This window comes from Rhinolophus sinicus, linkage group LG17, assembly GCF_036562045.2.
Source record: "Rhinolophus sinicus isolate RSC01 linkage group LG17, ASM3656204v1, whole genome shotgun sequence".
Classification (NCBI taxonomy): Eukaryota; Metazoa; Chordata; class Mammalia; order Chiroptera; family Rhinolophidae; genus Rhinolophus; species Rhinolophus sinicus.
The window spans coordinates 19189524-19216805 of NC_133766.1; the positions used below are offsets into that span (position 1 = coordinate 19189524).

Sequence of the window (27282 nt, forward strand, 5' to 3'; positions counted from 1 at the left end):
CACCCGGCCCCGCAGCAGGCCCTAACTTTTGACCTTTGCTGGCTACATCCATTGACATAGAAGTGGTGAGGCTTGTGAATCCCAGTGGGGTCTCATGGAGGCCTTACTGACCCCAGCCTCTTCCCCTGTACACTTGGCTGGGAAGTGTTTCTCCAAGTACAGCGTCTGGCCAATGTCTTCTATTTCTCTTGCTTCTTTTGCATTCTTGTTTGGAGTGCCTAACTTTTGAGCTGATAAGCTGGAGTAGGGGAGAATTCTAATAGCGCATTAGAGCAAGGAGGAACTTCATTACCTCCACCCACACCTGCATTTCACCAAGGAGGAAGCTGAAGTGGAGGGAATGTTTTTTCTTTCAGGGAACTGGATTTTTTTTTTTTTTTTGGTCGTGGCTTTCTTTCTTTGGGCCCTGCCTGGCAGCCATGACCCTGACGGTAGCCCCTTACATGGACACAGGTGACCTCTGGCTTGCTTCTGGGGAGGGAGCTGGGCCATGTATAACCACACCCTGTTTTCCTGCTTCCCCCTAGAATTAGCTCTGTGTTCTACACAGACGCAGAGCTTTGATTTGCCTCACCTGCCTTTTTTCACCCCTTTCCACTGTGATTCAGGCTCTCCTTTGCCCTCCCGGAGCTCTCTGGGAGGGTTTGTCTTCTGGCCAGACTGAGCTGAGCTTCTAGAAGGCTCTAGGATAGGGGAAGAGGCTCAGCCTCTCCAGATGGAGGGCAAGCAGGAGCCAAACTGGCTGGAGGCCTGACAGGCTGGATTGATAATAATGCCATGTCTCCGAGGTAGGACAGCCAGAGGAATGCTGGCCAAATGACCCCGGAGAGGGAGGCAGCTGCAGCTGAGCGCTTTCATCTCCGGGAGAGACAGAGGCATGGAACACACACCAGGGGAAGAGCCTCACGTTGAGAATCACACACACACACACACACACACACACACACTATTCACATACTACATAGAGGCATACAAGACTAAAATAGGAAGGGAAACTGAGGCCCAAAGGGAAAGAAGAAGCTAGCAGCTTGTTCACCTGGGCTTCTGCCATAAGCCATTTTATTTCGGACCTCCATCCTGCCAGTTATCTGACAAGCAGAGCTGCTTAAAATACCTGGCCCAAGGCTGCCAGCGTAGCCTGTCTGTAAGGATTGCGATGGATTCCTCCTTTAGCTGTGTTACTATGATAAGCAGCACGTACGTTTAAGTGCACGCGGCCATTGGACCCCTCCGTCAGTGCCTGTACACGTGGAAGGAAGGTGATGAAAGCATGGGTACCCCCAGATGGTGAAGACTGGGAGACGAAGCAGGGTGACAAGCCCATACAAAATAACTGGGCCATTTTTAATTTGTTTATTTTACAATAATGACTATTTTCCTGAGCATAAGGATTAATATATACCCGAAGTATAAAAGTTTTAAATTATTAAAAAATAACAATGAAGGAAAATATTTACCTGTAATGCCATTACCCAGAGATATTAGGTTAAACTGCATGCAGTTGCCATTTTTGTAGGTAAAAGTGGCTGAATATTAGTCATTTCATATGGAAAACAGGCATATCAGTTTAACATATTGATGTATTTTCTTCCAAACATTTCCCATTTCTTTAAAAATATATTTTTGAGAGCATGATGTATGCACGTTAATTTCCAATTTCTTTTGCATAAAACATTATAATGTGAGCATTTCCCCCATATTTCTCTAATAACTACATAATATTCCATCATTTGGGAATGTCAAGGGCATTTCCACAATCCCGGCTTGAACTGTTCTAGCTCCTATGTCCCATGGCCCCAAGAAAGAGCCTTGTTTCTGGCTCTTGGCCAGGGAGCAGGCTGGGGTCAGCCCCTATCAGGGCTGGGGAGACGGCTCTGGTGACAGCACACCGGAAGGCAGCTGGCTCTTGTCTCTCTGTGGGACATGTGCGGAGTGCAGACAGGATGGGGAGTGGAAAAGTTTGCCCCTGAGAGGCTGAGCAGAGTGGGGAGAAGGGCATGCTCTCTGCCAGGGACCAAAATAGGATTCTGGAGGAGAGTCAGATTCCAGCTGGAAGCTTCTTTTGCCCAGAAAGGAATTATTCTAAGTGCTCAGGTATTTATTGCAGCCACTGACACTTCTGCAGTCTCTGTGTTAACTGAGCTGGGTCAACCTGAGAAGCCGGCTTTCTTCCCAAGGTGCGTTCTGTGCCAAGACCTCCCCCAGGGTCAGCTTCAGGGTCAGACAAGCCCTGTGGGTGAGACAGGATTTCTCCCTCTTTACCATGTTTCCCATGATGTCTGTGCATCTAGCTGGTTACCTAGTGGAAATGAGAGGATGACAGGGAGGGAGGGAGGGAGAGAGGGAGGGGAGGGGAGGGGAGGGGAGGGGAGGGGAGGGGAGAGGAGAGGAGAGGAGAGGAGAGGAGAGGAGAGGAGAGGAGAGGAGAGGAGGGAAAGGACCCTCTCTGGTGCTGGTGCCAACACTGGCTATCAGTCAATACGAAAGTCACGTAGCCTCTTTGAACCTCAGCATTCTCATATGTAAAATGGGAATAATGCTACTTACCACATAGGGTTGTTGTGAGGCTTAAATACTGTATTTCCCGAAAATAAGACCTACCCCGAAAATAAGCCCCAGTTAAGATCGTCAGCCGGAAGGACACATTTAGTACATTATGATGATGTTCCAGAAGAAGATGATGTGACTCTATTTGAATAAATGTAGATTGTTGTACATGAAAAAATAAGACATCCCCTGAAAATATGCCCTAATGTGTCTTTTGGAGCAAAAATTAATATAAGACCTGGTCTTTTTTTTGGAAACATGGTATAAGACCCGGTCTTATTTTTGGGCAAATATGATAGGTTATGGTATGGAGACTCCTAATACAGTACCTGGCACATAGTAGGTGCTCCGTCACTTACTATTGATGTTTTATTACCTCCTCATTCCCCCACCTGCTTTTAAACTCCCCGAGTGCAAGGAGGAAGTATCTAGTAATAATGTTAATAAAATGTTACCACTGCTGAGCAGTTACTGTTCATTTGCCAAGTATTTATTGAGGGCCTACTATGTGCTGTGCACTTTTCTAAGCTCTGGGAATACAGCAGTAGAGGAAAGTAGTTCTTTCCTTCCCTCATGGAGTATCCATTCTAGTAGGGGGGAGGCCAACAGCAAATAAATACTTAGGCGAATAGACAATAAATGCCCAGTATGTCAAGTGAACAAACATGTGGCAGGGCAGGGAATGGATAGGGACAGAGAGGAGCGAGGGGGCAGCGGGGGCCGTTTCATACAGGGCACATGTGCCAGCCATCATTGGAACAGTAAACATTCCAAAAAATTATTGTTTAATAAAGCACTTTGGACATGATGAGGACAGCGCCAGCACCAGGACGGGTGACAATTCTCTTACTCTGCAGAACGGAGGCGAGAGCTGGAAAGTGGGGTGGACGCAGAGGCTCAGAGAGCCAGGACTCCTGGCACCCCTTCCATGGTCACAGTTTCAAGCTTTGTCGGCTGTGGAGAGGAAAGATGGTGTTGGGTGTTATAACTAAGTCACCGCCTTGGCATGTGACCTCGTCCCTTTGGGACTGAGCTGTCAGGCTCATCAGCTCAGCAGACACCACCTTGTTAACTTATCACCTTCCCCAGACAGGCCAGAGGGTCAGGGGCTGGCAGGCCTCAGAGAAGGGGGCCAGAGCTTTCCCCTGGTCCTGGTGCGTGGAGGCTTAGGGGAAAGCAGAAGCACGCGGTGTGGGGAAGGCCAGTCGTCCCTGCCCGGAAGGAGCAACAGGTCGGGAGGTTCTTGTCCAAGCCTTGCTTCTCCTCATGGGTGAACTGGGGCGCTCTGAACAGTGTTCTTTACCCTGCGCACAAGGTCTGGGGCCGTGGTTACTCAGAGAAAACAATTGCATGTGTATTGCATGGGGCAGCTGGGACACGGTTATGCTATCTCTGTGGGGTATGTGTGTGCGTGCGCGTACCTGTGTACATGCACACGGACTAAAAGAACAAGGAAAGGACAAGGGCCATCTTCTCTGGCCATGTTTTTGTTTTTGTTTTTTCTTGGTGATCTCTGCCCCGTTCTGGAGCCCAGGGGGTTCAGCTCTGCCTCTTGTCTCATCCCAGAGCATGGGCAGGCCTGGGAAGGTGTGGCTTTTGGGGAGCTCCAATATGAGGCTGTTTCCTTCTTGGCTGCCCTCTTTGGCCCAGCTTTTCTTGGGGATGGGCCTTAGCCCCAGGGCTGCATGCTTTCCTGGCCTGGGACCGCCCACCTGCACAGTGCTAGTTGGTTGGGGATCATGGGATTCTCTCCTGTGGGTAGGGAACACCAAACCTGGGAAAGATCAAATCCCAGGTATCAGTGTTGGAAGGCCTTAGAGATGTTCTAAACGTTACTAGAATGTTGGCCCCTTGAGGGCAGGGTCTTTGTTTTGTTCACTGTTATAACTCCAGAGCCTTGAGCAGGGTCGAGCACATAGTACATACTCAATAAATGTTGGTTGACTGATTAAATGACTGCGTTCCAACCTCTACTCAATTTACAGAGGAGAAAACTGAGCTCAGCAAGTGGGGTAACAGAGCTAGAACTGGAACCCCAAATTCCCTTGTCCTGTTTGTCTGTCCCCTCTCCCTGATCCTCAGAAACTCTATTTTCCCCAGGCTGCCAGGATTAAGTGAGATGAGATGTAAAACTCTGTTGCCTGCATTTAGCACATAGTAGATGCTAAATTAATGTGAATTTCTCTCCTTTTTTCCTTGGCACCCTTTTCAAGTTTCTCTTCAAGGCAGTGTCACCTACCAAAGATTTTTCTACCACTCCATACCTCTTTCCCAACCATAATATCTATGTACTGTTCACTTAGCTATGTGTTAGGACAGACACAAAGGAATTAAATTAAAAGATGACCAGTGGCCTTGTTTTGAGAGGTTAATCCTTCCAAGTGTATTAATGAAATCAGTGGATCTCCAGGGGGAGCATTTCCATGGAGGGAATGTCCTGGGCTTTCAGGACCCAAGGGGAGAATTCTGTGTGTACCCCGCCTCTGAGTCTCTGTTGACTCCCTGCCCCACAGTGGCACATGAAATGCTGCAGGTGTGACTCCAGGCTGCCTCACAATTACAACAGTCACCGAGTGGAGAATGTGGCTTCGTCCTCAGGCCCCACACGCTGGTGGCAGTCGCAGAACGGTAAGGCCTTGCCACCTTTAGGCGCCCAAACTTACTGAGGCTCCCATAGGTGGGGGTGGCTGGAGGGTGCCTGGGATCCCTTCGGGACATGGGTGGTTGACAAGCAGGAACTTCTGCCTGCACACTGGAGGTCTTTCCAACGTTGCAGGTAGAAGAGTTTACTGGAAGTTAAGGGAAGGGTGAGAAGAGGTAGGAATGCCTTTATTTCACTCCACTTCCTCACAGAGGGCTTGTTGAAGGAACTGAGCTTCGGGAGCAGGTCTGCGTTGAGCAGACAAGTTGAAACTCTGTAAGGTAGTAGGAGCATCAAGTGATGGTGGGAAAGACATTTGGCCAAAAATAGATAGGATCTTGCCTAGATAATGTAAGTGGGAAAATTCCGGTGCCGTTCCTCTCTGGGAGGGAAACTGGAGAATCACAGCGAGAGGGTTTCTGACTTCTGAGAACTGGTGTAGTCCACAGCCTTCTTCCGTGAGGAAGGTGGAAAGTCCCCGGTCTAATGTTCCAACTCTTTGTCCTTCCAGATGTGAACCCTGTCTCTCTGCAGCTGGATCTGGACAGGAAGTTCCAGCTTCAAGGCATCATGATGGATTTTAAGGTGCGCTTCCTTGAGGGTGGCAGTGGAATGGAGAGTGACCCTGGGCCCTGTGGGCTTAGACCGCTGGGCAGCAGACTTCTTGTCCATCCAGTGGGGGTGATGACCACGTGCTGGGAGGCCCGCCCTTTCCCAGGCTGGGTGACACTTACCCTGAGCCTGTATCACAGTGACAGCAGAGGCCTCACTCCAGAGAGAACAGTGGCACCGCCAGGGTCCCTGTCCAGGCCATGCAGTGGTTATATATCTGCTTCTTCTCTGCTTCCTCTGCCCTCAACCCATCTAATTAACTCAACTCTGCCAAATACCAATTGTGCTGGGCTTGGTCGCGTATCATATAGCTGTGTATTCTTGGTGTCCTCTGTTTTAATAACTTCGCTGATGAGACTGGGTTTCAAACAGCCAAGAAGTGGCCCATCCACGTGAAGGGTATGCTTTGGAGCAATGCACTGCTATTTCTGCTCAGAGCACTCTCGGATTCTGCTTTTACAATGGTCTTCTGAGATGCTCCTTCTGAAGGGAACATGTTTATTCACTGGTGACAGGTCATTTTTTTTCTTTTCGGAAAAGATTTGATTTTCTTCTTTCTACAGAAATAGTCAAACATTTAAGGATTGAGTTTGGTTAATAAGATTCGATGATCAGGAAGGGCGATACCATGTTTAGGCGTTAAAATGAGCTATGAATAAGTAGCAATAGAATCTGATTTCTTGTGTGACCAAGGAAGTTAGCTCTAAGAGCCTCCCTTCAAGAAAAGGTCAAAAGTATTTTGCGAAATACCAGTGTCATTTAAATAAATGCCCACTCTCAAAGGTGACAACTTGGAAGGGCAGCATTCAGTTGGACGGCTACTGTTAGTTTCGGAGTTTTATTATCACTCACCCATTCATGTATATGTCCATGCTTGCTACAGATGTATGTACCACTGATTATATGTTAGGTGGCAGATGTCAGGGGTAAAAAGATGAATAAAGCTAAATCGCAATCCTCAAGTTGCTTCAGTTTATGAGAGAATGTGGTGTGTGCTCTGATACTGGTAAGAAGAGATGTTGGGGAGCACAGGAGAGGGGGCATGTAGCTTGGTCTTGTCTTTGGGGAGGTTTGGGGGGGTGGGCAGAGAACGTGCCCTGGGGGAGATAAGCCTTTCTAGACCAGTAATGGCCCGGTGAAGGGAAAAGTTCATTCTAGGCAAAGAGAACAGTAACGTGTAAATGTGAAGAGGCAAGAGACAAGAGGGCATATAATTGGAGAGGGGGATGGACCTAGGTTCTGGGGGGCAGGCAGTGTGCGTTTGTGAGAGAGGTAGGGATGCGGTGGTCTGCAAACTAGTGAGAGATGAGTTTACAGGTATAAATGGGGAAGGGGGAGAACAAACAAAAGACTCACCTAGTCATTCAACAAATGTGAACTAAGCATCTCCTATGTGCTGGATGCGGGGGGTGCAACTGTGATTAAGACAGGCGGGGCCTATAGCTTACTGTGTGGTTTCAGCCAGGGGGTATTTGGCAATTCCGGGAGACATTGTTGGTTGTCCCAACTGTGAGTATGCTATTGACATATAGTGAGTAGGGGTCAGGGATGCAGCTCGCCATCCTTGAGACACCAGGTCTGTGGACGCCTGTTTCTGGGACTGTGTCCCCAGGGCTGCCCCTCCCTTCAGTCACTCAGGCCCCGCCCTGTCTGTGTCTCTGCAGGGGACCGTGCCCGCTGGAATGCTGATCGAGCGCTCTTCAGACTTCGGCAAGACCTGGCACGCGTACCAGTACCTGGCCACTGACTGCTCCTCCGCCTTCCCCCGCGTCCGCCAGGGCCAGCCTCAGAGCTGGCAGGACGCCCGGTGCCAGTCTCTGCCCCGGAGGCCTAACGGGCACCTAAATGGGGGGAAGGTAGGAAAAGGAACCCTGAAAAAGTAGCCGTGGAGAGGGGTCTGCACCAGCCCATTGCTCACTCCTTCACGCAGACTGGGGAAGAGATAAGCACCCCCTCGGGCCCTGCTCCTTGCTGACCCTCCTGAGCAAACCACTTGCTGCTGGTCCTCTTTGCTGCCCGAGGGGTGTTTCAGAAACACGGGGAGTGCGCTGTGTGCCCCAACCGTGCTCTCTGGCCTCATCCTCCCGGCGTGTTGTCCTGTCCCATAGTGGAGAAGGTACAGCCGGCTTTGGTCCAGTGTGAGGACTTTGAGACGGCTAGTTAGTGTCAAGTGAGCAAATTACACAAATTTAACTTAATTTCTGATTTCACCGGTAGGGTTTAACACAAGAACGAACTTTCCCTTTTTAATCCGTCTAGCTAGCCCCACCATCACCCTGGAGGAAATTCGGGCATAAGCCACAGCTCCAGGTCACTGGAACTTAAACCCTGAGCTAGAAAAGAGAACCTGCCTTTAGAAACAGCTCAGAACACCTCTTCCTGCATCCTCCCACCTGGGGTCAGATCCTTTCCTTTCCTCCATAACTGCTTTTCCCACTGTTATGGGGGGCTGTGTGTCCTCCGTTTTCTGGCCCAGGCTCAGGACAGCCCTTGGAGCTGCTGGGATCAGAAGGCCACCCTCCCTGTGGGCAGTGCATCTCTTTCCTCCACTGTAACGACAGCTCCTTGATTATAATTGCACCCAGATCCACGGTGACCACATTCTCCAGACCCCAGATCAGGACATAGGACTTGTTCCTGACGTGTGGAGGGCTGCTGTGCACGCTCTTCTTGGGATGTGAGAGGACGTCTCATCTAATGAAGGGTTTTTATTAAAACCAAAAAGCATGGTTGAAATTGGGGTCGAGAGGGGGGTGGTCACCACATCCACCCATCCATCCCTGGACCCTGCGTCTTCTCGTTCATCCTGGGTTTGGGAAATTGAGTATACCCTGAACCCTTATTGTCATTTCTGGCCCAAGGAAATCAGGAATTCTTGGGATTGCTATATTTTCGATGGAGAGGAGAGATGGTACACACACACGCACACACACACACACGCACACACACGCACACGCACACACACTCATTTAGGGCCCAGTGATCATCGCACTCCCTGAAGGTGGTGGGCAGGCCTCACGTCCATGGTTGTCTCAGGTTCCAGGTCAGAAGGACCTCAGCGCAGCACGAGGAGGGCGGGGCATTGAATGGAAAGGACACTTCTTCTGAGCTTGGGGCACACGGTTTAGCTCTTCCCATTGTCTCCCTTTCCCTCTTTCCATAGGTCCAGCTGAACCTTATGAATTTAGCTTCTGGGATTCCAGCAACTCAAAGTCAAAAGATTCAAGGTCAGTGTGGCTGCCCCTCCAGCCGGTGGGACGATGGCTGGGGAAGAAAACAGGGTTGGAACCCAGGTCTTGGAACTTTCCTGGTCTTCCATGTTTCTGTCAACATGGTTGGATTGCATACCGGCCCTGCTTACCCCATAGGGTACTGTGGTATCCCCAGACTCCCCAAGGGCCCGAGTTGGAGTCGGGGTGTCTTTTCTGCCATGGGAGAGTTGAGGACTGTGGAGGATGGTCCCTGGAATAACCTTATGAAAGCCGGGCTGAAGGGGAGGTGAAACCAGAATTCCTTTCCTTATCCACCTGCCCTAGGAGACTCCATGTGCCTCTAACTTCTATTCTTTATTTTCCTTTCCCAATCCCTTCCTTCCTTCCTTGTTGTTTGCCCCACCTCAGAGCTGGGGCAGATCACAAACCTGAGAATCAACTTCACCAAGCTGGCCCCTGTATCTCAGAGGGGCCGCTATCCACCCAGCGCGTACTATGCAGTGTCCCAGTTGCGTCTGCAGGGGAGCTGCTTCTGTCATGGCCACGCTGACCGCTGTGCCCCCAAGCCCGGAGCCCCTGCCGGCCCCTCCACCACTGTGCAGGTGACAGTCCAGGGTGGGAGGGGCAAGACCAGAGCTGAATAAGGATGTCCTTGAGGCTCCTGGAAAGCAGGTGGCACTAAATTTTAAGACGTGGGTATTTAATATTTTAGCAGTGGTGAAAAGTGATTTTCGTTTCAAAGATCAGAATTTTGTAGCACTTCCTTAGACCTGCATTATGGTTTGGGATTTTTTTTTCTTTCCATTTACATGTAAGCTTATGTGTGAGTGTTGGAGGCAGCGTAAGGCAATGCTTCTCAACCTTGGCTACACATGACTGTTTCCTGGGGAGCTAAAAATATTGCCCAGACCTCGACTCCCAGATACTCTGATTTTGTTCTTGTTTTGTAAAACTTCCAGACGATGTTAATGTACTTCCAGGATTCAGAGCCCCTGGTGTGGGGATTCTGAAGTCCCATCTAGTAATGAGAGAACAGAGTCTAACACAGGTGCCAGGTGTGCCCCCGAGCAGCTGAGCCAGATACATCAGGGATGGGGGGGGGCGGTGAGAAGCTCCAGCTTATCAAGCAACCCAGGGGATTTTGCTGTGAAAGCAAACCTGAGAACTACCCATAAAGGAGAACCCTGGACCAAGACGAGGGAGCTGTCATTTCATTGTTCTGGGGCTTTAGTTCTGTTAACATCTGGGAATGAGATATTTGCTATATGGATAGGCGCTCAAGGAAATCGTGCAAAATGGCCTGCAAGGGAAATAAAGGGGAAACGAACTTCGGTTGCTCTATTCGTTCCACATCTGGGCCAGCTCCTGCTCCTGGCGGCAGAGGAGGCCAAAGGGAGACCAGCTCCAGATTCCTGTCATCTGTTAGGGCCCCTAGAAAACGGACCAGAACACGGACTGAGCGGGACTGCCACCATGACACTGCAACGGGCACAGCGTGCTGTGGGGTGGAGCGGAGGGACGGGCCTGCCCAGTCCCAGTGGTTCTAAATCTGGCTACACGAGGGAATCACACTTTAAAAAGGACCGCCGCCTGGCCCTGGCCCCTGAGATTCAGATTAAATTGGACCTGCTGTTGGTATTTCTTTAAAAGCCCCCAGATGATTCTGAAGTATGCCCAGGGTTGAAGTCCGTGGAACTAGAGTGACCAGAGACGCCTGGTGAAGGAGGTGCCATGCTAGGTAGTAGGATTTTGTTGGTGAATAGAGAGAGAAGGATATTCCAGGTCAAAAGAAAAACATTCGTAAATGCCGAAAGGTGGGGGAAAGTGGGACTTGCAGAGGGAGCAGCTAGAGCTCAGCAAGGCTGTGCTGTCAGGAGGGAGTGGGAGACAAGAACGGAACAAATATACAGGTCCTTGAATGCCAGGCTGAGGGTGTTGGGCTCAATTTAGAAGACAATTAGCCCACAATAGCTATTCTATTTTTGTACCTTAATGAATCGAGTAACAATTCATCATGCAGTCCAATTAGCCAAACAACCTCAGTCGTAGATTATTGGAATATGAATCTCTAGAGGGCCCAGAAGCTTCTAGAATCACAGTTTACCAACAAGGGTATCTGAGCACCTTCCAGGTGCTGCTTTGGACTGACCATCACGGGGGTGTCCAAGTGCAAGGAATGAGCTTGTAAAAACCTAGCTAGAAGAGCAGAGCAGACACGCACACACACACACGCACACGCGGGCGCACAAGCGGGCAGCTGAGTGTTGCTGGAGTTGAGTGATGGCTGGAGGAGCTGGGGTCTGAGCTGGACCCTGAGTGAGGGGCAGGAGGGTGAGAGGAGAGAGTGCGGGTCCATCCTGGGACACTACTTGGATAATCATTCCTGATGACTGACGCCCCTCTCCCAGGTCCATGATGTCTGCGTCTGTCAGCACAACACTGCGGGCCCCAACTGTGAACGCTGTGCACCCTTTTACAACAATCGGCCCTGGAGACCTGCAGATGACCAGAATCCCCATGAATGCCAAAGTATGACCGGCTGAGCTGGGCTTTATTATGACTGTGCTTTATTATTTAAATCGAACCTTCATTGCACCCCTGCGATTGAAGCTCTCCTTGCTCTGTGGGAATGGAGACAGTATTTGGGTTGCAACTGCCCTCTGGCTCCTCCATTCTTTTCCTCATCTAAGGACGGAGGGACTTGGTCCATGCTTTTATGCCACAAGGCCTTTTCTTTCTGATGCTTTGGTTTTCCTGGCCCCTCCACTTGCCTTATCCTGTGTAGGAGGATCTTGTTTCCGACTTCAACTGGCCTCCTGGAGTCAGGGCCTTTCTCTGCATAGATGAGGGAAATGGGGATCCCCAGCCCAGAGAGAGGAGTGAGCCAGTGGGAGAGCCATGATGGCAACGGGGAGCCTTGGAATAGACCATTCAAAGAACTCGCTCTTGGAGAACTGACTCTGGGTGGTGAACACACAAGGGGATTTATAGATGACGTAATACAGAATTGTACACCTGAAATCTACGTAATTTTACTAACAATTGTCACCCCAATAAATTAAAAAAAAGAACTCGCTCTTTGGTCCCACACGGACATTATTCGTGGGTTAGCCCCCACACTGGGAGTCAGGAGGCCCGAGTTACCACTCTACTCTGCTTTCTCACTGGCCACATAACCTTAAATAAACAACACAAGAGTCCCTGGTCCTCGTTTCCCCACTTCCCAAATCTGAGCATCTTGCAGAGTTGCTAGAGATGCCAACGAGCTAACAGAGACACGCTTTGTAGATGGCAGACAGGTGCTGGTCCGTCATCAGCCCGGGGCTCTACTTTTTCAGGGTGCGACTGCAATGGGCACTCAGAGACATGTCACTTCGACCCAGCTGTGTTTGCCACCAGCCAGGGGGCACATGGAGGGGTGTGTGACAACTGCCGGGACCACACTGAGGGCAAGAGCTGTGAGCAGTGTCAGCTGCACTATTTCCGGAACCGGCGCCCTGGCGCTCCCATTCAGGAGACCTGTATCCGTAAGTAGGGGCTCCCCAGGGTACCATCTGTCCAGTACTCCCCATCTGTTCTGGATACAACACAGCACATGGACCTGGAGACACACAAGCCCTCGGGAAACATGAAGACTTGGCCGTGTGTCAGGACTTGTGGGCAATTGTTTTAACTTAGCTATGCACTGCTAAGCAAATCACCTAACCTCTCTGGACCATCAGTGAATCAGTCAATCAATCATTACGCAGCCCTTAATTTGGGCATAGGAGAGGACAAAGTAAATATAAGATGCAGTTCCTGCTATCAAGAAGCATGCACATCGTTTGGTGATATAACCATACACACAGGAGAAAGAGGGGCAAAGCACCATATATTTATGTATGTTATTGCCTTTAAATGTTGTAATGTGGTTCGCGCTATATTTTTCTATTTCCCCCAACATTGAGAATTCCTCTCTGGCAGGGATTTTTTCTTGTATTCTCATGCCCTAGCACAATGGCAAGCAAAAAATTAATGCTCAGAGATTGTTTCTTGAATAAAGAAATGAAATGTAATGTGATGGAACACCCAAGAGTGACAACACGTCCACGAGGGCCAGTGGGTTCATACAGGATGGACGGAAGCAACGTGACTCAGGCGGGTTAACCAGGAAAGACTTTCTCAGTGAAGCAAGAGTCTGTGTTTTAAAGGGCATGAAGAGGTCATGGGAGAAAGCTGGGTCACTTCCTGTTAATATTATTTGTTTATAGAAAGAGTGAGAAAGACGTAAATTTGACTTCTGTTAGCACTTTCTTGCTGTGTGACTTGAGTATGTTCTTTACCGTCTCTGAGCCTCAGTTTCCTTATCTGTACTATAGGGATAATCATCTCCACCTTCAGAGTTATCAGGAGGCTTACCTAAGGAAACTTGCAAAAGCACCCCGCTCAGTGCTTGGCACATAGCAAATCGTGGCAACAAAACTTGTGTAGTACACAACATGTGCCCAGCTCTGCTCTACCTGCTTTACATTTACTCATTTATTCCTCCTAAGAAGCCTAGGAGAGGTGTATAATGATCCCCATTTCACAGATGAGGAAACTGAGGCTCAGAGGGGTTAAATAACTTGACTAAGGTGTAAGGTTGTAAGTCAATAAGTAGTGGAACAAGGACTTGAACCAGGCAGTCTGGTTCCTACTTACAATCTGCTCTTAACTTTGTGCTTTTGTTCTCTCTTCCTACTGTGGTGGCTGCTTTTGTCTCTCAGCCTGCGAGTGTGACCCGGATGGGGCAGTGCCAGGAGTTCCCTGTGACAGAGAGACCGGGCAGTGCGTGTGCAAGGAGCATGTGCAGGGGGAGCGCTGTGACCTGTGCAAGCCAGGATTTACAGGACTTACCTCCGCCAACCCGCAGGGCTGCCACCGTGAGTAGGGGGGCCCAGCCTGGCATGGCCTGGGGCAGGCTGCATGAGGCTGCCAGACCCACAACTTGCCCCCCTCACTGTGCTGTGTGCCAGATGCTGTGCCACTTGCCTTCAGCAGGTGGCAGCACAGCCCCGGGTTGGAAGATGGGACTGAGTCCTTCATGGGAAGGGACGGCAGTCAGCCAAGCTGCCAGGTGCTGGAGCTAGTGGGAAATGCAGTGGCTTTATGAGTCAGCCAGATTATCTGGAGGGATAGGGCCTGCCCGATTCTTCTCCCAGGCTGGGCCCCCTCCTGGTGCATGTTCTCTGGGGATAAGTTGCTGGTGAGCTGTTCCCCCAGCTCAGCAGCCCTCCTTCTTGCAGGCTGCGACTGCAGCATCCTGGGGTCCAGGCAGGACATGCCATGTGATGAGGAGAGTGGGCGCTGCCTGTGTCTGCCCCACGTGGTGGGCCCCAAATGTGACCAGTGTGCTCCCTACCACTGGAAGCTGGCCAGCGGCAGGGGCTGCCAGCCCTGTGCGTGCGACCCAAACAACTCCCTCAGCCCCCAGTGCAACCAGGTAAAAAGTGGGGGTGGTCCCGTGGGGCCCTGCGCAGGGGAGGGGGCCTGCCCACCAGCATGTCTGTCTCCCCTCCAATGCTGCCCTTCGGGGCCTTTCCAAAGTCAGGCTGGGTTGCTTTTGTCACCATCCCTTTTGGGAAGGCCACCCAATGTCCCTCCTGTAGCTTGGAGCTTCGGCAACGTCTTTGGCCACGCCCTGTGCAGGGCCATCCTGGGCTTCCACTTAAGAACTTATCTCTGAGTGGGAGTCCTTGTTTGGGGTGTAGCACCAGGGAGGTGTTGCAAGGCCGGGCCTGCAAAGGAGGCTCCCTCACGCTGCTCTCCTTCCAGTTCACAGGGCAGTGCGCCTGTCGGGAAGGGTTTGGTGGCCTGACGTGTAACGCTGCAGCCATCCGCCAGTGTCCTGACCGGACCTACGGAGACGCGGCCAGGGGATGCCGAGGTACATACCCAGTGGGTGACATCAGGCCGTCCCCACATCCCCATGACAGGAGCTTTGCTCCCCACTTCACTGAAAAAGCATTTCCCAGAGCCATCTCCAGGGCCACAGCAGGGAGGGGAGGACTTTTCTTCCCTCTTCACAGATGGAGAAAGTGAGTCCTGAGCCGGGAGGTGTAGTTCCCCCAGAAAGCCAGTTAGACAAGCACCGTAGCCACAGGACCATTCAGACCCGGGTCTGGTCTTAGCTCGGCTTCTGCCTCACCGAGTGAGGTGGGTCAAGTCGCTCCCTCTCTGCAGGCCTCAGTTTCCGCCTCTGGGGAAGGGGCACATTGCACTGAACTTCTCCGTGTCTTAGTTGCCTCGTCGACAAAAATGAGGACATAAAGGTGGCTAACTGTGTCATGGCGTGGTTATGAGGGTCAAATGAGTTACTGTGTGTATGGTGTGACACTTAGAACAGTACCTGGCGCATAGTAGGTGCCAACTAAGTGCCTGCTTTTGTTGGTGTCATCACCATGATTCTATTTTGGCCTTGACAGTCTATTATTCTAAAGAAAGACCCTTAGGTCAGACCTCCTCTTCAGCCTCTCCCCATTGGACACTTCTGTCTCCCTGACCCTGGCCTCATTTCTCCCCACCCCAGCCTGTGACTGTGACTTCAGGGGAACCGAGGGCCTAGGCTGTGACAAGGCCTCAGGCCGCTGCCTCTGCCGCTCTGGCTTGACCGGGCCCCGCTGCGACCAGTGCCAGCGAGGTTACTGCGACCGCTACCCGGTGTGCGTGGCCTGCCACCCTTGCTTCCAGACCTATGAGGCCGAGCTCCAGGAGCAGGCCCTACGCCTCAGCAGCCTCCGAAACGCCACTGCCACCCTGCGGCCCGGGCCTGGCCTAGAGGACCCCCACCTGGTCTCCCGGATCCTGGATGCAAAGAACAAGATCGAGCAGATCCAAGCAATTCTCAGCAGTGCCCCCGTCACGGAGCAGGAGGTGGCCCAGGTGGGCAATGCCATCTTCTCCATCAGGTAATTCCATTTCTCTGCCAAGCACACATGGGCTCACACAAGGGGCACCCTGGTCCTTCCTTACCTTGGTACAGCCTTTTACAGTTTACAAAGCATTTTCATGGACGTTCTGTCTTTTAATTGTCACAACAGTCCTGTGTGATTGGTGTGGTAGGCATTATTAGTTCTGTTTTCAGATGAGGAAACAGACACAGATAGATGATGTGACAGAGCCACGAGGCCACTGAGGGGCAGAGCAGGGACTCGGGGCACAGGCTGGCACCCAAGCCCAGTGTTCTTTCAAATGCCCGGCGCTGCCTGTGAGAGAGACTCAGCTCTGGATTAGTCACCCTGGCAGAGGACATCCAGGAGGCAGGGGCTCTAAAAATAACTGGCATTTGCCTTTGGAATGAGAGCGGTCCCTCTCGCAACCCCCTGCTACCCGCAGAGGCACCTTCTTAGTGAGCTTTGGTTCTGGAAGCTTCTATAATTAGTGTGCCTTCCCTGAGCGCTCTCTGACTATCGGTGCCCAGAGCTATCCAGGTGTAAGTCTCACAACAGAGTAATGAATCCATAGGCATTTAGTAGGCTGGAAACGCAGGCGTGGAAGGGCGTTCCCAGCCTCAGCAAAGCCTGCGGTGGAGAACGCGAGGCTTATGGGAAGGAGCTGGTGGTTGGCGGAGCTGCCAAGGGCAGGGGGAGAGGGGAACCTCTGAAAGGTCAATGATTGTGGGTCTGGGCAGGTGACCCCGTTCAGGTGGAGAAGACCAGCGGCAGCAACTGCAGAAGAGAGCCTCGGGTGCCTTGGCTGTACAGGTGGTGGCTGAAGTCAGCTGGTCGCCACCTCAGGAGGGTCAGGGTGCTGCTGCTTGTGGAAGCCAGCTGTGGGAGGTGGAAGAGAATCGCAAGTGTCAGGGTCACAAAAGTCCAAGGAGAGAGTTTTCTGGACCTTCCTGCAGAAGGATGGACAGAGGACAGCCGGCCTTCCCAGGCTTTGCCCAGCAGAATCCTCTTCAGCCTGTGGAGTCTCCATTCTGTTGCGTTTCCTGAAGGCCTCTGTTCTTCCTGACTCAGGAGCAGTTTCTCCAAGTAGAGGGCTGGTCCTATAGTTTAGTGAAAGATCCTCTCCCATCTCAGGCGGACTCTCCAGGACCTGCAGCCCCATCTGGTCCTAGAGGAGGAAACCTTGTCCCTTCCGGGAGACCTGGAGAATCTGGACAGAAGCTTCAATCACCTCCTTGTTATGTATCAGAATAAGAGAGAGCAGTTTGAAAAACTCAGCAGTGCCGACCCTTCAGGTGAGGAACAGTTCCTCAGACAGCCACACGCATCACCATGCCACACCTTGTCTCCAAGCCTCCAGGTGCAGGGGTGACTGTTTTCCTCTCCTCTTCCCACAGGAGCCTTCCGGATGCTGACTGCAGCCTACCAGCGGTCATCCCAGGCCGCCCAGCAGGTCTCTGACAGCTCTCGCCAGCTTCTCCAGCTCAGGGACAGCCGGAGAGAGGCTGAGAGGCTGGAGCAGCAGCTGGGAGGAGGCGGAGGGGCTGGTGGTCCTCAGCTGGCAGCCCTGAGGCAGGAAATGGCTTCCTTGCCTGATCTGACACCCACCATCAACAAGGTGAGTCATGGATGACATGGAGTGCCACTTCCCAGAGCCCCCTGCCCCAGCTTGTCACACACCAACTATATGGTTCCCGTTAGGGCAATGTGACCCTACCTGGCTGCCCTACACCTCCTGACCCTTGGCCCCTCACTGGTGTGCTCAGAGGTTGCCAAGGAAACAAGTTTCTGGTACCCAGTTGCCATGGAGATGTCTGGCTGTTAGTTTCCCTGGTGTGGGATGGGAGTGGTTGTTGAGGAGCCTTGGGTAAGCTCTTTGACGCCCCCTCTCTCCACAGCTCTGTGGAGGCTTCAGGCAGACAGCCTGCACCCCAGGAGCATGCCCTGGTGAGCTCTGTCCCCGAGACAACGGTACGGCCTGTGGCTCCCACTGCAGAGGTGTCCTCCCCAGGGCCAGTGGGGCCTTCCAGACGGCGGGGCAGGTGGCCAAGCAGCTACAGGGCTTCAACGCCCAGCTTCAGCAGACCAGGCAGATGGTAGGTGTGGCCAAGGCAGGGTGGGCACTCGTAGGAGGAGGCCGAGGGGACGGAGGCCCCCGGGCAAGTCAGTTCCCATTTTACATTCAGGAGATGAAGGCCCATAGATGTCAAGTAACTTACCCCAGGCCCCACAGCAAGTGAGAGGTAGAATTTGGGGCCAGTGTTTTGGGTTTTTTGAGACCAGACTCCACATCATGTTTCTCTGGGACCAATCCGGCTGAGTTTCAAATGTTTCCCAAGTAGGTCTTGAGTGTCCACAGAATTATGGGTGGCCTGCTGAGCGGCTCTCTTGGGGCTTTGACCACTGCTGACCTGTCGTGTGTGTCGGCAGATCAGGGCCGCCGAGGAAGCCTCCTCGCAGGTGCAATTGGATGCTCAGCGCCTGGAGACCCAGGTGAGCAGCAGCCGCTCCCAGATGGAGGAAGACGTCAGGCGCACTCGGCTGCTCATCCAGCAGGTCCGGGACTTCCTCTCAGGTGGGCCTGCACTTCACCCCGCCCTGGGCTGTCTTTCCAGTCCCGCGGTCCTGGCAGGACAGCCAGCCGCTTCCTCGCCTCGCCTGCCCCCATCCCTCACCTGGTTATTTTCCCACCTCCCCTTCTGTTCCCTCAGGTTCATTCTCAACAGAACAGCCTAAAACATCTTTGAAAACTGTGTACGTGGGACCACATCCCACTCATGCCTAAAATCCTTCACTGGCTTCCTCTTGTTCTTGGGATAAACTCCACCTCCTTGTCATGGCCTCTGCTCACCTCCTGGGTGTGGCCTTGTGTCCTCCCACTTTGGTCACTGACCATCCTTGAATGGGACAGGCGCTTGCCCATCTCGAAACGCTTACTTGTTCTTTCTCTGCCTGGAATGCTCTCTCCAAGGCTGCTGATTCTTGCCCTCCAGGTCTCAGTTTAAATTTCGTCTCCCCAGAGGACCCTTTCCTGACCATCCTATGTGGTTGTCCCCTCCCCTCCCATTCCCCTCTGGCCTTCATTGCACTGCTCTGCCCTGTGTTGTTGAATTCATTTGCCTTTGAGTGTATTGTCTGTCTTCCCACTAGACTATAAACTCCAAGAGGGCAGGGATGGCTGTCTGTCTTGTTCACTGTGTCACTGGCACCTAGCATAAGACTAGTCACCCAATGTTGGTTGAGTGAATAAATGAACCAGATTCCGCCCTAGGGAGTGGAAAGATCGGTGGACAAAACTTGGGCACCTGGGTGACTTTGGGCAAGTTGCTTTTCTCTTTGCCTTATCTTTCACTTCTGCAAACCAGGATGGTAGTATTTCACAAGTTTATTTTGGGGCTCGAGTAACTGATGTGAAATGTGTTTTGAAAAATTAAAGGTGCCTCAGGAATACGAGTTGATATTATTAGATTTCTGGTCCCTGCCAGAGAATTTGCTTGGCCGGGAGCCCAGTTACTAGGAGTTGAGGACTTGGTGTAACGACAGTGGTTCTTCTTGCCTGTCACGCCCCCTTCCCTGTCACTTCATTACCAGTGGAATCTGTAAAGGTGAACAGAGAGAGATGGGGAGGAGATGCCATCTCTATACTTCTGAGCTTATTCTCTGACCCACAGTTGGTTTGTAAAATTCTTGCTACCTGATTGTTTCATTTCATCCCTTTAGGTTGAGGATGGTTATTCCCATTTCACAGGTCAGAAAACTGAGCTCAGAGAGGCCATTTGACTTGCTCCAGGTTGCTTGACTAGTAAAGGGAAGGTGTGGGCCTGGAGCCCTTTCAATCATTCATTCCCTCTACAAACACGGAGTGCCTCCCAGTGCCAAGCGCTGTGCTAGGGGCTGGGGATAGAGCTGTGGATGAAACCCAGTCCTGCCCTTGTGAGGTCATGTTCTAGTGGGGAAACTGACAGCAAATCAGGTGGCTGAGTGAAGCCTTCGGCATGATAGATGCAGAGAGAGATAAGCAGAGAAGGGTAAGGAGTGTCTGTTTAGGGTGGAGGTTGCGATTCTGGATTGGACGGCCAGGGTTGGCCTCTCTGAAAAGGTGACATTTGAGCAAAGACCTGGCAATCTTTATCTGCCTTTGTGAAGAGAGCACCCTGGTCTGACGAGGGGCATGTGCAAAGGGTCTTATTGCCCAGGAAGCAGTTCCAGTTCCTGGCCGCTCTCCCCAACTTCAGGCTGATTATGTTTGTGCTCCAGGCATTGTTTAGGACCAGCTGTCTGGCACAGCCTCCTTCTCCCCAGCCTGCAGTTTCCTGTGCCACCAGACACTTAGTTGCCACAGCTGTGCTGACAACCATCCTCCCACAGCGTTGCCGGAAACTCTCAGAAATTGGGCAGCTGAGTATGCCGGAGGGGGGAGCGGCAGGGCCTTGAGGCACCAGGCAGAGATGGCACCTTGGTGCTCTCTGTGGGTGCTGCTCAGCCTGCAGAGGCCTCTGGTCTTTGGGGAGGTGGATGGGCTTCCCCAGTCTGATTGATGGCTGTCTTCCAGACCCTGACACCGATGCAGCGACCATCCAGGAGGTCAGTGAGGCTGTGCTGGCCCTGTGGCTGCCCACAGACTCTGCCACAGTCCTGCAGAAGATGAATGAGATCCAGGCCATTGCAGCCAGGCTTCCCAACGTGGACCTGGTGCTGTCCCAGACCAAGCAGGACATTGCTCGAGCCCGCAGGCTCCAGGCTGAGGCCGAGCAGGCCAGGTATGGCCCTGGGCCCTGAACTCCTCCCCGTCCAGGATGGGGCTGGTGTGTTGCTCCCAAGTCTGTTCCTGGAAGTGAGAGAAGAAGCTCTCCAAGTCAGAGGGTTACAGGGCGCTGGGTGATAGGAGGGGCGCTAACAGTGGGGGTGGTGAAGTGATACCTGGCGTTCAGGTTGTACTTGACTCGGCGTGGCCCTTCCATACTGCACTCACACCCCAAGGGTGTCTCCCACATCACACTCCATTCATCATGTCTGCTTGGTGGGGTCCTGGGGTGAAAAAGCTACTGAGTTGGGAAGGCTATTCCCTTGGACTGGTGAGTGAGTTGAACCACACGTCTCTTCCTTCCCTGTCCACATGTTCTCTCCCCTCTCCCTTCCGCTGTCCTGGCCCCAGGAGCCGAGCGCATGCAGTGGAGGGCCAGGTGGAAGACGTGGTGGGGAACCTGCGGCAGGGCACGGTGGCGCTGCAGGAAGCTCAGGATACCATGAGCGGCACCAGCCGCTCCCTTCGGCTGATCCAGGACAGGGTTGCTGAGGTGCGTTGGTTTGGCTTCCCTCCCCCATGTTGGGAACAATCAGGCAGATTCAGGCACAAGGATAGAAGATGCCAGAAAGTGACCCAGATGGAAACTGAGCTGGGGACCTAAAGAAGGAAGGTTACAGCCTGGAACCTGGCTTTGAGCCGTTGGTTTTCTGTTCTCATGGCCGGGTGCAGAAAGGAGTGAGGGTCCGCTGAGCTGGAGAAGGGGGAGGCCTGGACGCGAGTGGACAGGTTGGGGATTAGGAGGAGGACAATAGTGATGTCTTGGTTGGAGAAAGTTGTAGCTGCCTGATGCATTGGAGAAAAGAAGGATGAAGGCACCTGCCCATGAGGCCCCCCACAAACCCCAGGTCTCCCTCTTTCCACGAAGGTCCAGCAGGTCCTGGGGCCAGCAGAAAGACTAGTGACGGGCATGATGGAGCAGCTGGGTGACTTCCGAGCACGGATGGAGAAGCTCCACCACCAGGCCGAGCAGCAGCGGGCACAAGCAACCCAGGCCCAGCAGCTCGCGGAGGGCGCCAGCGAGCGGGCGCTGAGTGCCCAGGAGGTACAGAGACAGCAGCGTTAGCCCGAGGGAGCACAGCCGTGGAGGGCTCCTGAGCAGCAGAGGACCCTTTATCAGTGTACACTTCGTACACTTTATAGGATCCTGGGCTCCAAAGCAATTAGAATAACAGTTATTCTAGAATAACCAGAAGGGGCTCTAGGATTAACCCAAACCTGGCCAGACATCTGAATTCTACCGCTGGCTGCCTTTGGTGTAGCTGGCTCAGCGATATTGGGAACGATCTAGTCCAATCTCTCTTCTTTTACAGATGAAGGTAACTGCCCAGGCCCAAAGCTCACCCACAAAGCAGGTCTCCTGACTCCCAATCCAGAGCTTGTCCCCTGTCATGGCTGCCCAGACAGACAGACATTCTTGACTTAGCCTAACCTGCGAGCCCATCAGTGTCAGAATTATTAGGTTGGTGCAGAAGTAACTGCGGTTTAAAAGGATAAAAACAATTGCAAACACCGCAGCTCCTTTTGCACCAGCCTAATAGGTCAGCGAGATCAAAGGGCCACCCTCACTGTCTCCAGTGTGCCAGGAATGTTAGCATTATAATCCTGGTACAATGGCCACGCTGCCATGTACATAATTAAGTGACAACTCTGTGCCTGGCACGGTGCTGGAGGTGAGGGGGAAATGACAGCAGCTACAGACAGAGGGAGGGAAACACAGAAGTTTAAGATACAGTTTGTAGTCAAGGGGTATTTATAGGCAAAACCAACCCACTGAGGCTTAATAGCACACTATCCCTCCGTGTTGATTTGGGTGATAGCAAGTGCTCTAGCCAAAGCTCTTTAGGACTTTGGACCATGATGATGGTGACAGAGACCGTTCTACCACTTTTCAGGGATTTGAGAGAATAAAGCAAAAATATGCTGAGCTGAAGGACCGGTTGGGTCATAGCCCAATGCTGGGGGAGCAGGGCAACCGGATCCTGAGTGTCAAGACAGAGGCAGAGGAACTGTTTGGGGAGACCATGGAGATGATGGACAGGATGAAAGGTGAGGGGATGGTGTGCGGGCTTGGACTGTGGGTGTCCTGCAGGCTGGTCCCAACCCAGGGTTTCCGAGGCCCAGTCTTTGAGGAGCTAGCAGTGCTAAAGGAGTGAGGTCAGTCGGGAGTTCCTGAGCACCTGGTTTGAGGCACGGGGATGGGGCTGTGGGGAATGGAGAGATGCTCGCGAGACTTGGCCTCGTCTCCAGAAGCTTGCAATCCAGGTGGAGCCATGTTTCCTGTTGCCTGCAAGATGCATGGAACTGTATTTAACAGCACAAGGAGGTCTGTGGTAGGAAACTGGATATTAAGAGGGGTGCAGAAGATAAATAATGTCAGGGAGTAATGTTCTGTGAAGGGAATGTTCCGAAAAAAGATTAGACGAGGGTCTGGAAGGACACGTAAGCCTGGGAGAGGCTGCGAGGAAGGGGAGAGACCGCAAGACAGTGGGTGGGAAGACCGGGGCGTGTTCTGAGGGGAGAGAAGAGCAGGGGCCAGCCTGCCTGGGTCCGTGTTCCTGGCCCCCATGCCAGGACGGGAGGGGAGGCTCAGCCCCGAAATCCAAGGGTTTCGCATATGGCAGAGACGTAATGAAAGGAGCTTTCGAAAGGGTTCTGAGGTTCCTCAGAAAGGAGAACAGGGATTTCTAAGAAACAGGCTCAATCTTGAAGCTTTGACTATGGGGTCACAGCCCTGGTGTGCCCGTGAATGCCTCAAACAGAGTTTCTCTGAATGTCAGAGAAAACTGACAAAACTCGATTTCACTAGCCAGGTAGGCACTATGGACAGGTTGGGCTGTCAAGTTGACAGTGGGTAGACAGGAGGCTGTGGCCCGCCAGACCTGAGGGTGAGGTGAGTGGAGCTGACCTAGATGGAGAAGCCTAAAGAATTTGCTTGTCAAATCTGTGGATGACAGACAGTTAATACACCACCATGTTTCCCCGAAAATAAGACCTAACTGGAAAGTAAGCCCTAGCGTGATTTTTCAGGAGGACATCTCCTGGACATAAGCCCTAATGCATCTTTTGGAACAAAAATTAACATAAGAGCCAGTCTTATTTTCGGGGGAACACGGTAGATAACAGAACCATTATTCTAAGGCAATCTCAGAAGTCTAAAAGGCTGGGCTAACTAACAGGATGAAATTAAATAAGGAGAAAAATTATTTTCCAGTCTGGCCTCATTTGGGCCTAAACCCAGAAGTACAGCTCGTATGAGGCCTGGCTTCTCAGTGGCTAATATAGCTGAAAACACTTTGTTAACCGGTAAGTGAGAAGCAAATGAGTCGTTTCTCACCTGAAAAAGACCCAAGAGTCTGGAGTAACTGTAGGCTTGATCTAAGTCAGCAGTGTCTTGTTACTGCCAAAAGAGCGAATAAGTACAAAACAGCCAAAATAAGGGGGTAATGGCTCAGCGGTGATATTAAAAATATTTAGTAACTGGTGCGTCATGCACCTACCAACTCAGGTTGTAGCGTTGGAACAGCCACTTACCTTCTTGCAGGAATTTACTTTTAATTGCAGCATTATGGGGACGATCGTGTGTAGGTGGCCCCTGTGGGTGTGGACAAGGGAACAGAACAGCAGCTACTAAAATTTCAGTATTTTATCAACCCATTGGTCCATATGGGTGCCCGCTGGCTGAATGTCAGTCCAGTGACAACCCTGTTACACTCTGCGTATAGGATCTCACCTAGGCGATGGTGTTCAGTGGTGGCTGCTACATCTTCAGAAGGGATATTGAAAAACGAAACATCACAGGGAGAGTGACCAGGGTGGGGAGGTCGGGATGGTTGATGATTGTATCAGATAAGGAATGGATGCAAGAATTAGGAAGGTTTAACCTGGAGAAGATGAGGCATCAGACATTTGAAGGGCTGTGATGTGGGAGACGGAGCAGATATACTCCTACCCCCCCGGGAGATAGTCCTGAATTGACTGGGTAGAAGCAAGAAGTGGTCAGATTCTGGCTTAATGAGAAGACTTTTTTTATATGTTTATATTTTTATTTACTTATTTGGGGAAGGGGAACAGGACTTTATTGGGGAACGGTGTGTACTTCCAGGACTTTTTTTCCAAGTGAAGTTGTTGTCCTTTCAATCTTAGTTGTGGAGGGCGCAGCTCAGCTCCAGGTCCAGTCGCCATTGCTAGTTGCAGGGGGCGCAGCCCACAATCCCTTGCAGGAGTTGAACCAGCAACCTTGTGGTTGAGAGCCCGCGCTTCAACCAAATGAGCTATTGGGCACTGGCCCATGTGGGAATCGAACCGGCAGCCTTTGGCGTTAGGAGCACGGAGCTCCAACCGCGTGAGCCACTGGGCCGGCCCCAAGACTTTTTGTAAATAACTAGAGCTGCCTAAAGTTGGAACCTTGTGAGGAGATGTCCTCCCTCCCTATTCCTGGAAAACTTCCGGCTGAGGCTGGGTCCCAGCTCTCATGAATGTGGTGGAGGAGTCGCCTGCCTCGGGTGATAGGAGGGGCAGGTGAACTAGGCCACTTTGGAGCCCCTCCAGTCCTCCACTCAGAATGGACTGGGGGGGCGGGACTGGCTCTGGAGTGGCATTTTGAGGAGGGAAAGGGGGGAGGAATTCTGGTCACCCAGCCAACTATTCGCCATGCTACCCACTTGAGGATCGTTGGTGGGATGGCAGTTGTCTGGGTCCAAGAGCAACGGGTTGCTAATCTTGGTGCCAGTGCCCTCCCCCATCAGTCTGGGACAACTGAGGGATCCTAGAGCAGAGGAGAAGGGTAGGGGCCACGGGATAATTGGGGTGAAGGTTTCCTGGGTCTGGCTCTGCCACATTTGTTTCTCTAGTAGTGGGACAGGGCTGGGGGCACATGAGGCTGGAGAGGGCTGCCCTTGAAAAGCCTCCCCTAAACGTGATTCTTCCTGCAGGTGCTGCCCCCAGGTGGGTGGGAGGAGAGGAGGGGCTGGGAGAATGGGGGAGGTCCCCCAGCCCTGCCTCCTCTAACCCCTGCTGTCCCATGTCCCCTCAGACATGGAGTCCGAGCTGCTTCAGGGGAGCCAGGCCATCATGCTCCGCTCTGCAGACCTGACAGGGCTGGAGAAGCACGTGGAGCAGATCCGCGACCACATCAACGAGCGTGTGCTCTACTACGCCACCTGCAAGTGATGCCCCAGCTGCCAGCCCCTGACCCCCTATATCTGCCCTCTTTGTTTTGGGGGGCAGACTGGGTTGAAATGCTTTCTAGCTCCTGTTATGCAGCCAAAAGCACCACCTGGGCCGCCACTGGTGTGCAGCTGTTAAGATTAGTCTGTGCCGCAGCTGAGCCAGAGCTGATGGGACAGCCACATTGGAGGCACAGAGATGGTCGAAGCGGGCCATGCCCCTGTGACCAGGAGCTCTCAAGTGGAGGGAGCTTGGCTGGGCAGCATCCTCGCCCTTCGTTCTCCATGGAGGCTGAATCCTCCAAGGAGAAAAACTTAACTCAAAATGATGCACAAAGGAAAGGCCCAATATGAATCCTTGGAAAGGAGTCTGGAGGTTCAAAGACGGAAAACAGTCTGCCTTCCATTAAGCAAATAAACATTTGTCACTTGTTTCTGTCTCCCGTTGGGGGTTACTGGGTGCTCAAGCCGAAGGCCTGATGGGGTACCACGCAGAAGCTGTCCCACCCTGCCCAGTCCAGCTGGCTCGTCACCCGAACTGAGGGAGATGGGGCCCCTTTGCCCAGAACCTGATGGATTCCATGCTCAAGAGACCGGAGGGTCCCTTTTCGTCTTAGAACAATGATCCAGTTTCACATTCACAGACAGGAAATAGAAATCCAGAGGAAGGAAGGAAGGTGTCCAAATTTACACAGCTCCTAGAGGCAGAACTAAGACCAGATTCTGTGTGTCTTGGGATCTCAAAGTTGTAACGGATGTGTATGTGTGTGCATTTGTGTGTATGTGTTTTGTTATGTATGTGTATTTGTGTGTATGTATGTGTATTTCTTTGTATTTGTGTATATTTGGGTGTATTTGTATTTGTGTATGTGTATATGTGTATGTGTGTGCATTTGTTTTTTGTGTGTATTTGTATGTATGTGTATTTGTGTGTCTGTGTGTATTTGTGTGTGTGTCTGCGTATATGTGTGTGTATTTGTGGGGGGGGGCAGGTATGGAAACGGCGTGAGCATTTGTGTGCTGCTGTAGCCCAGGCACTGGGCTAGACATTTATCTACGTGAACGTCTTGATCATTATTGACCATATTAATAACTTACTGGCCACTGTGCTGGACACATCGTCTGCCCTACCTCAGGATGTGGGTGGCACTGACAAGTGAGGAAACCAAGGCACAAAGGGCTACATAACTTCCCAAGGTCACGGGTGGGACCAGGGCAGGGCTAGGCCTCAACTTCACGCTCATCTCACAGTATCAGGAGAATGGACGCTGGAGTCGGAGCAGCTGGGCTCCAACAGAGCCCATCCCAAGGGCTTGCTGTGCGGCAGCAATGGGTCAGCACAGGTAACTCGAGTCGCAAAGCCCCTGCGTGCCTCCAGTCCACATCGGCC

The 27282-nt window shown here is 52.1% G+C and overlaps 1 protein-coding gene across 6 annotated transcripts in view; it reads left to right on the plus strand.

The window, feature by feature from the left end:
* Positions 1-26324, plus strand: part of LAMB3 (laminin subunit beta 3) — a 52874-nt gene extending 26550 nt beyond the window's left edge. For 5 of the 6 annotated variants that reach the window (XM_074321967.1, XM_074321965.1, XM_074321966.1 and 2 more), the window contains 20 exons: positions 5061-5175; positions 5700-5773; positions 7465-7656; positions 8964-9027; positions 9421-9614; positions 11421-11541; positions 12351-12539; positions 13758-13913; positions 14277-14473; positions 14806-14917; positions 15560-15938; positions 17055-17215; positions 17318-17538; positions 17819-18016; positions 18351-18495; positions 20473-20680; positions 21076-21217; positions 21593-21769; positions 22620-22773; positions 25760-26324. In XM_074321967.1, the coding sequence (XP_074178068.1) occupies positions 5061-5175; positions 5700-5773; positions 7465-7656; positions 8964-9027; positions 9421-9614; positions 11421-11541; positions 12351-12539; positions 13758-13913; positions 14277-14473; positions 14806-14917; positions 15560-15938; positions 17055-17215; positions 17318-17538; positions 17819-18016; positions 18351-18495; positions 20473-20680; positions 21076-21217; positions 21593-21769; positions 22620-22773; positions 25760-25896 (3336 nt within the window). In that variant the 3' untranslated portion in view covers positions 25897-26324. Of the gene's footprint in view, positions 1-2028; positions 2178-5060; positions 5176-5699; positions 5774-7464; positions 7657-8963; positions 9028-9420; positions 9615-11420; positions 11542-12350; positions 12540-13757; positions 13914-14276; positions 14474-14805; positions 14918-15559; positions 15939-17054; positions 17216-17317; positions 17539-17818; positions 18017-18350; positions 18496-20472; positions 20681-21075; positions 21218-21592; positions 21770-22619; positions 22774-25759 lie in introns of those variants that run through there. The other variant, XM_019714474.2, reaches the window with a different exon arrangement.
* Positions 26325-27282: the final 958 nt, after the last annotated feature.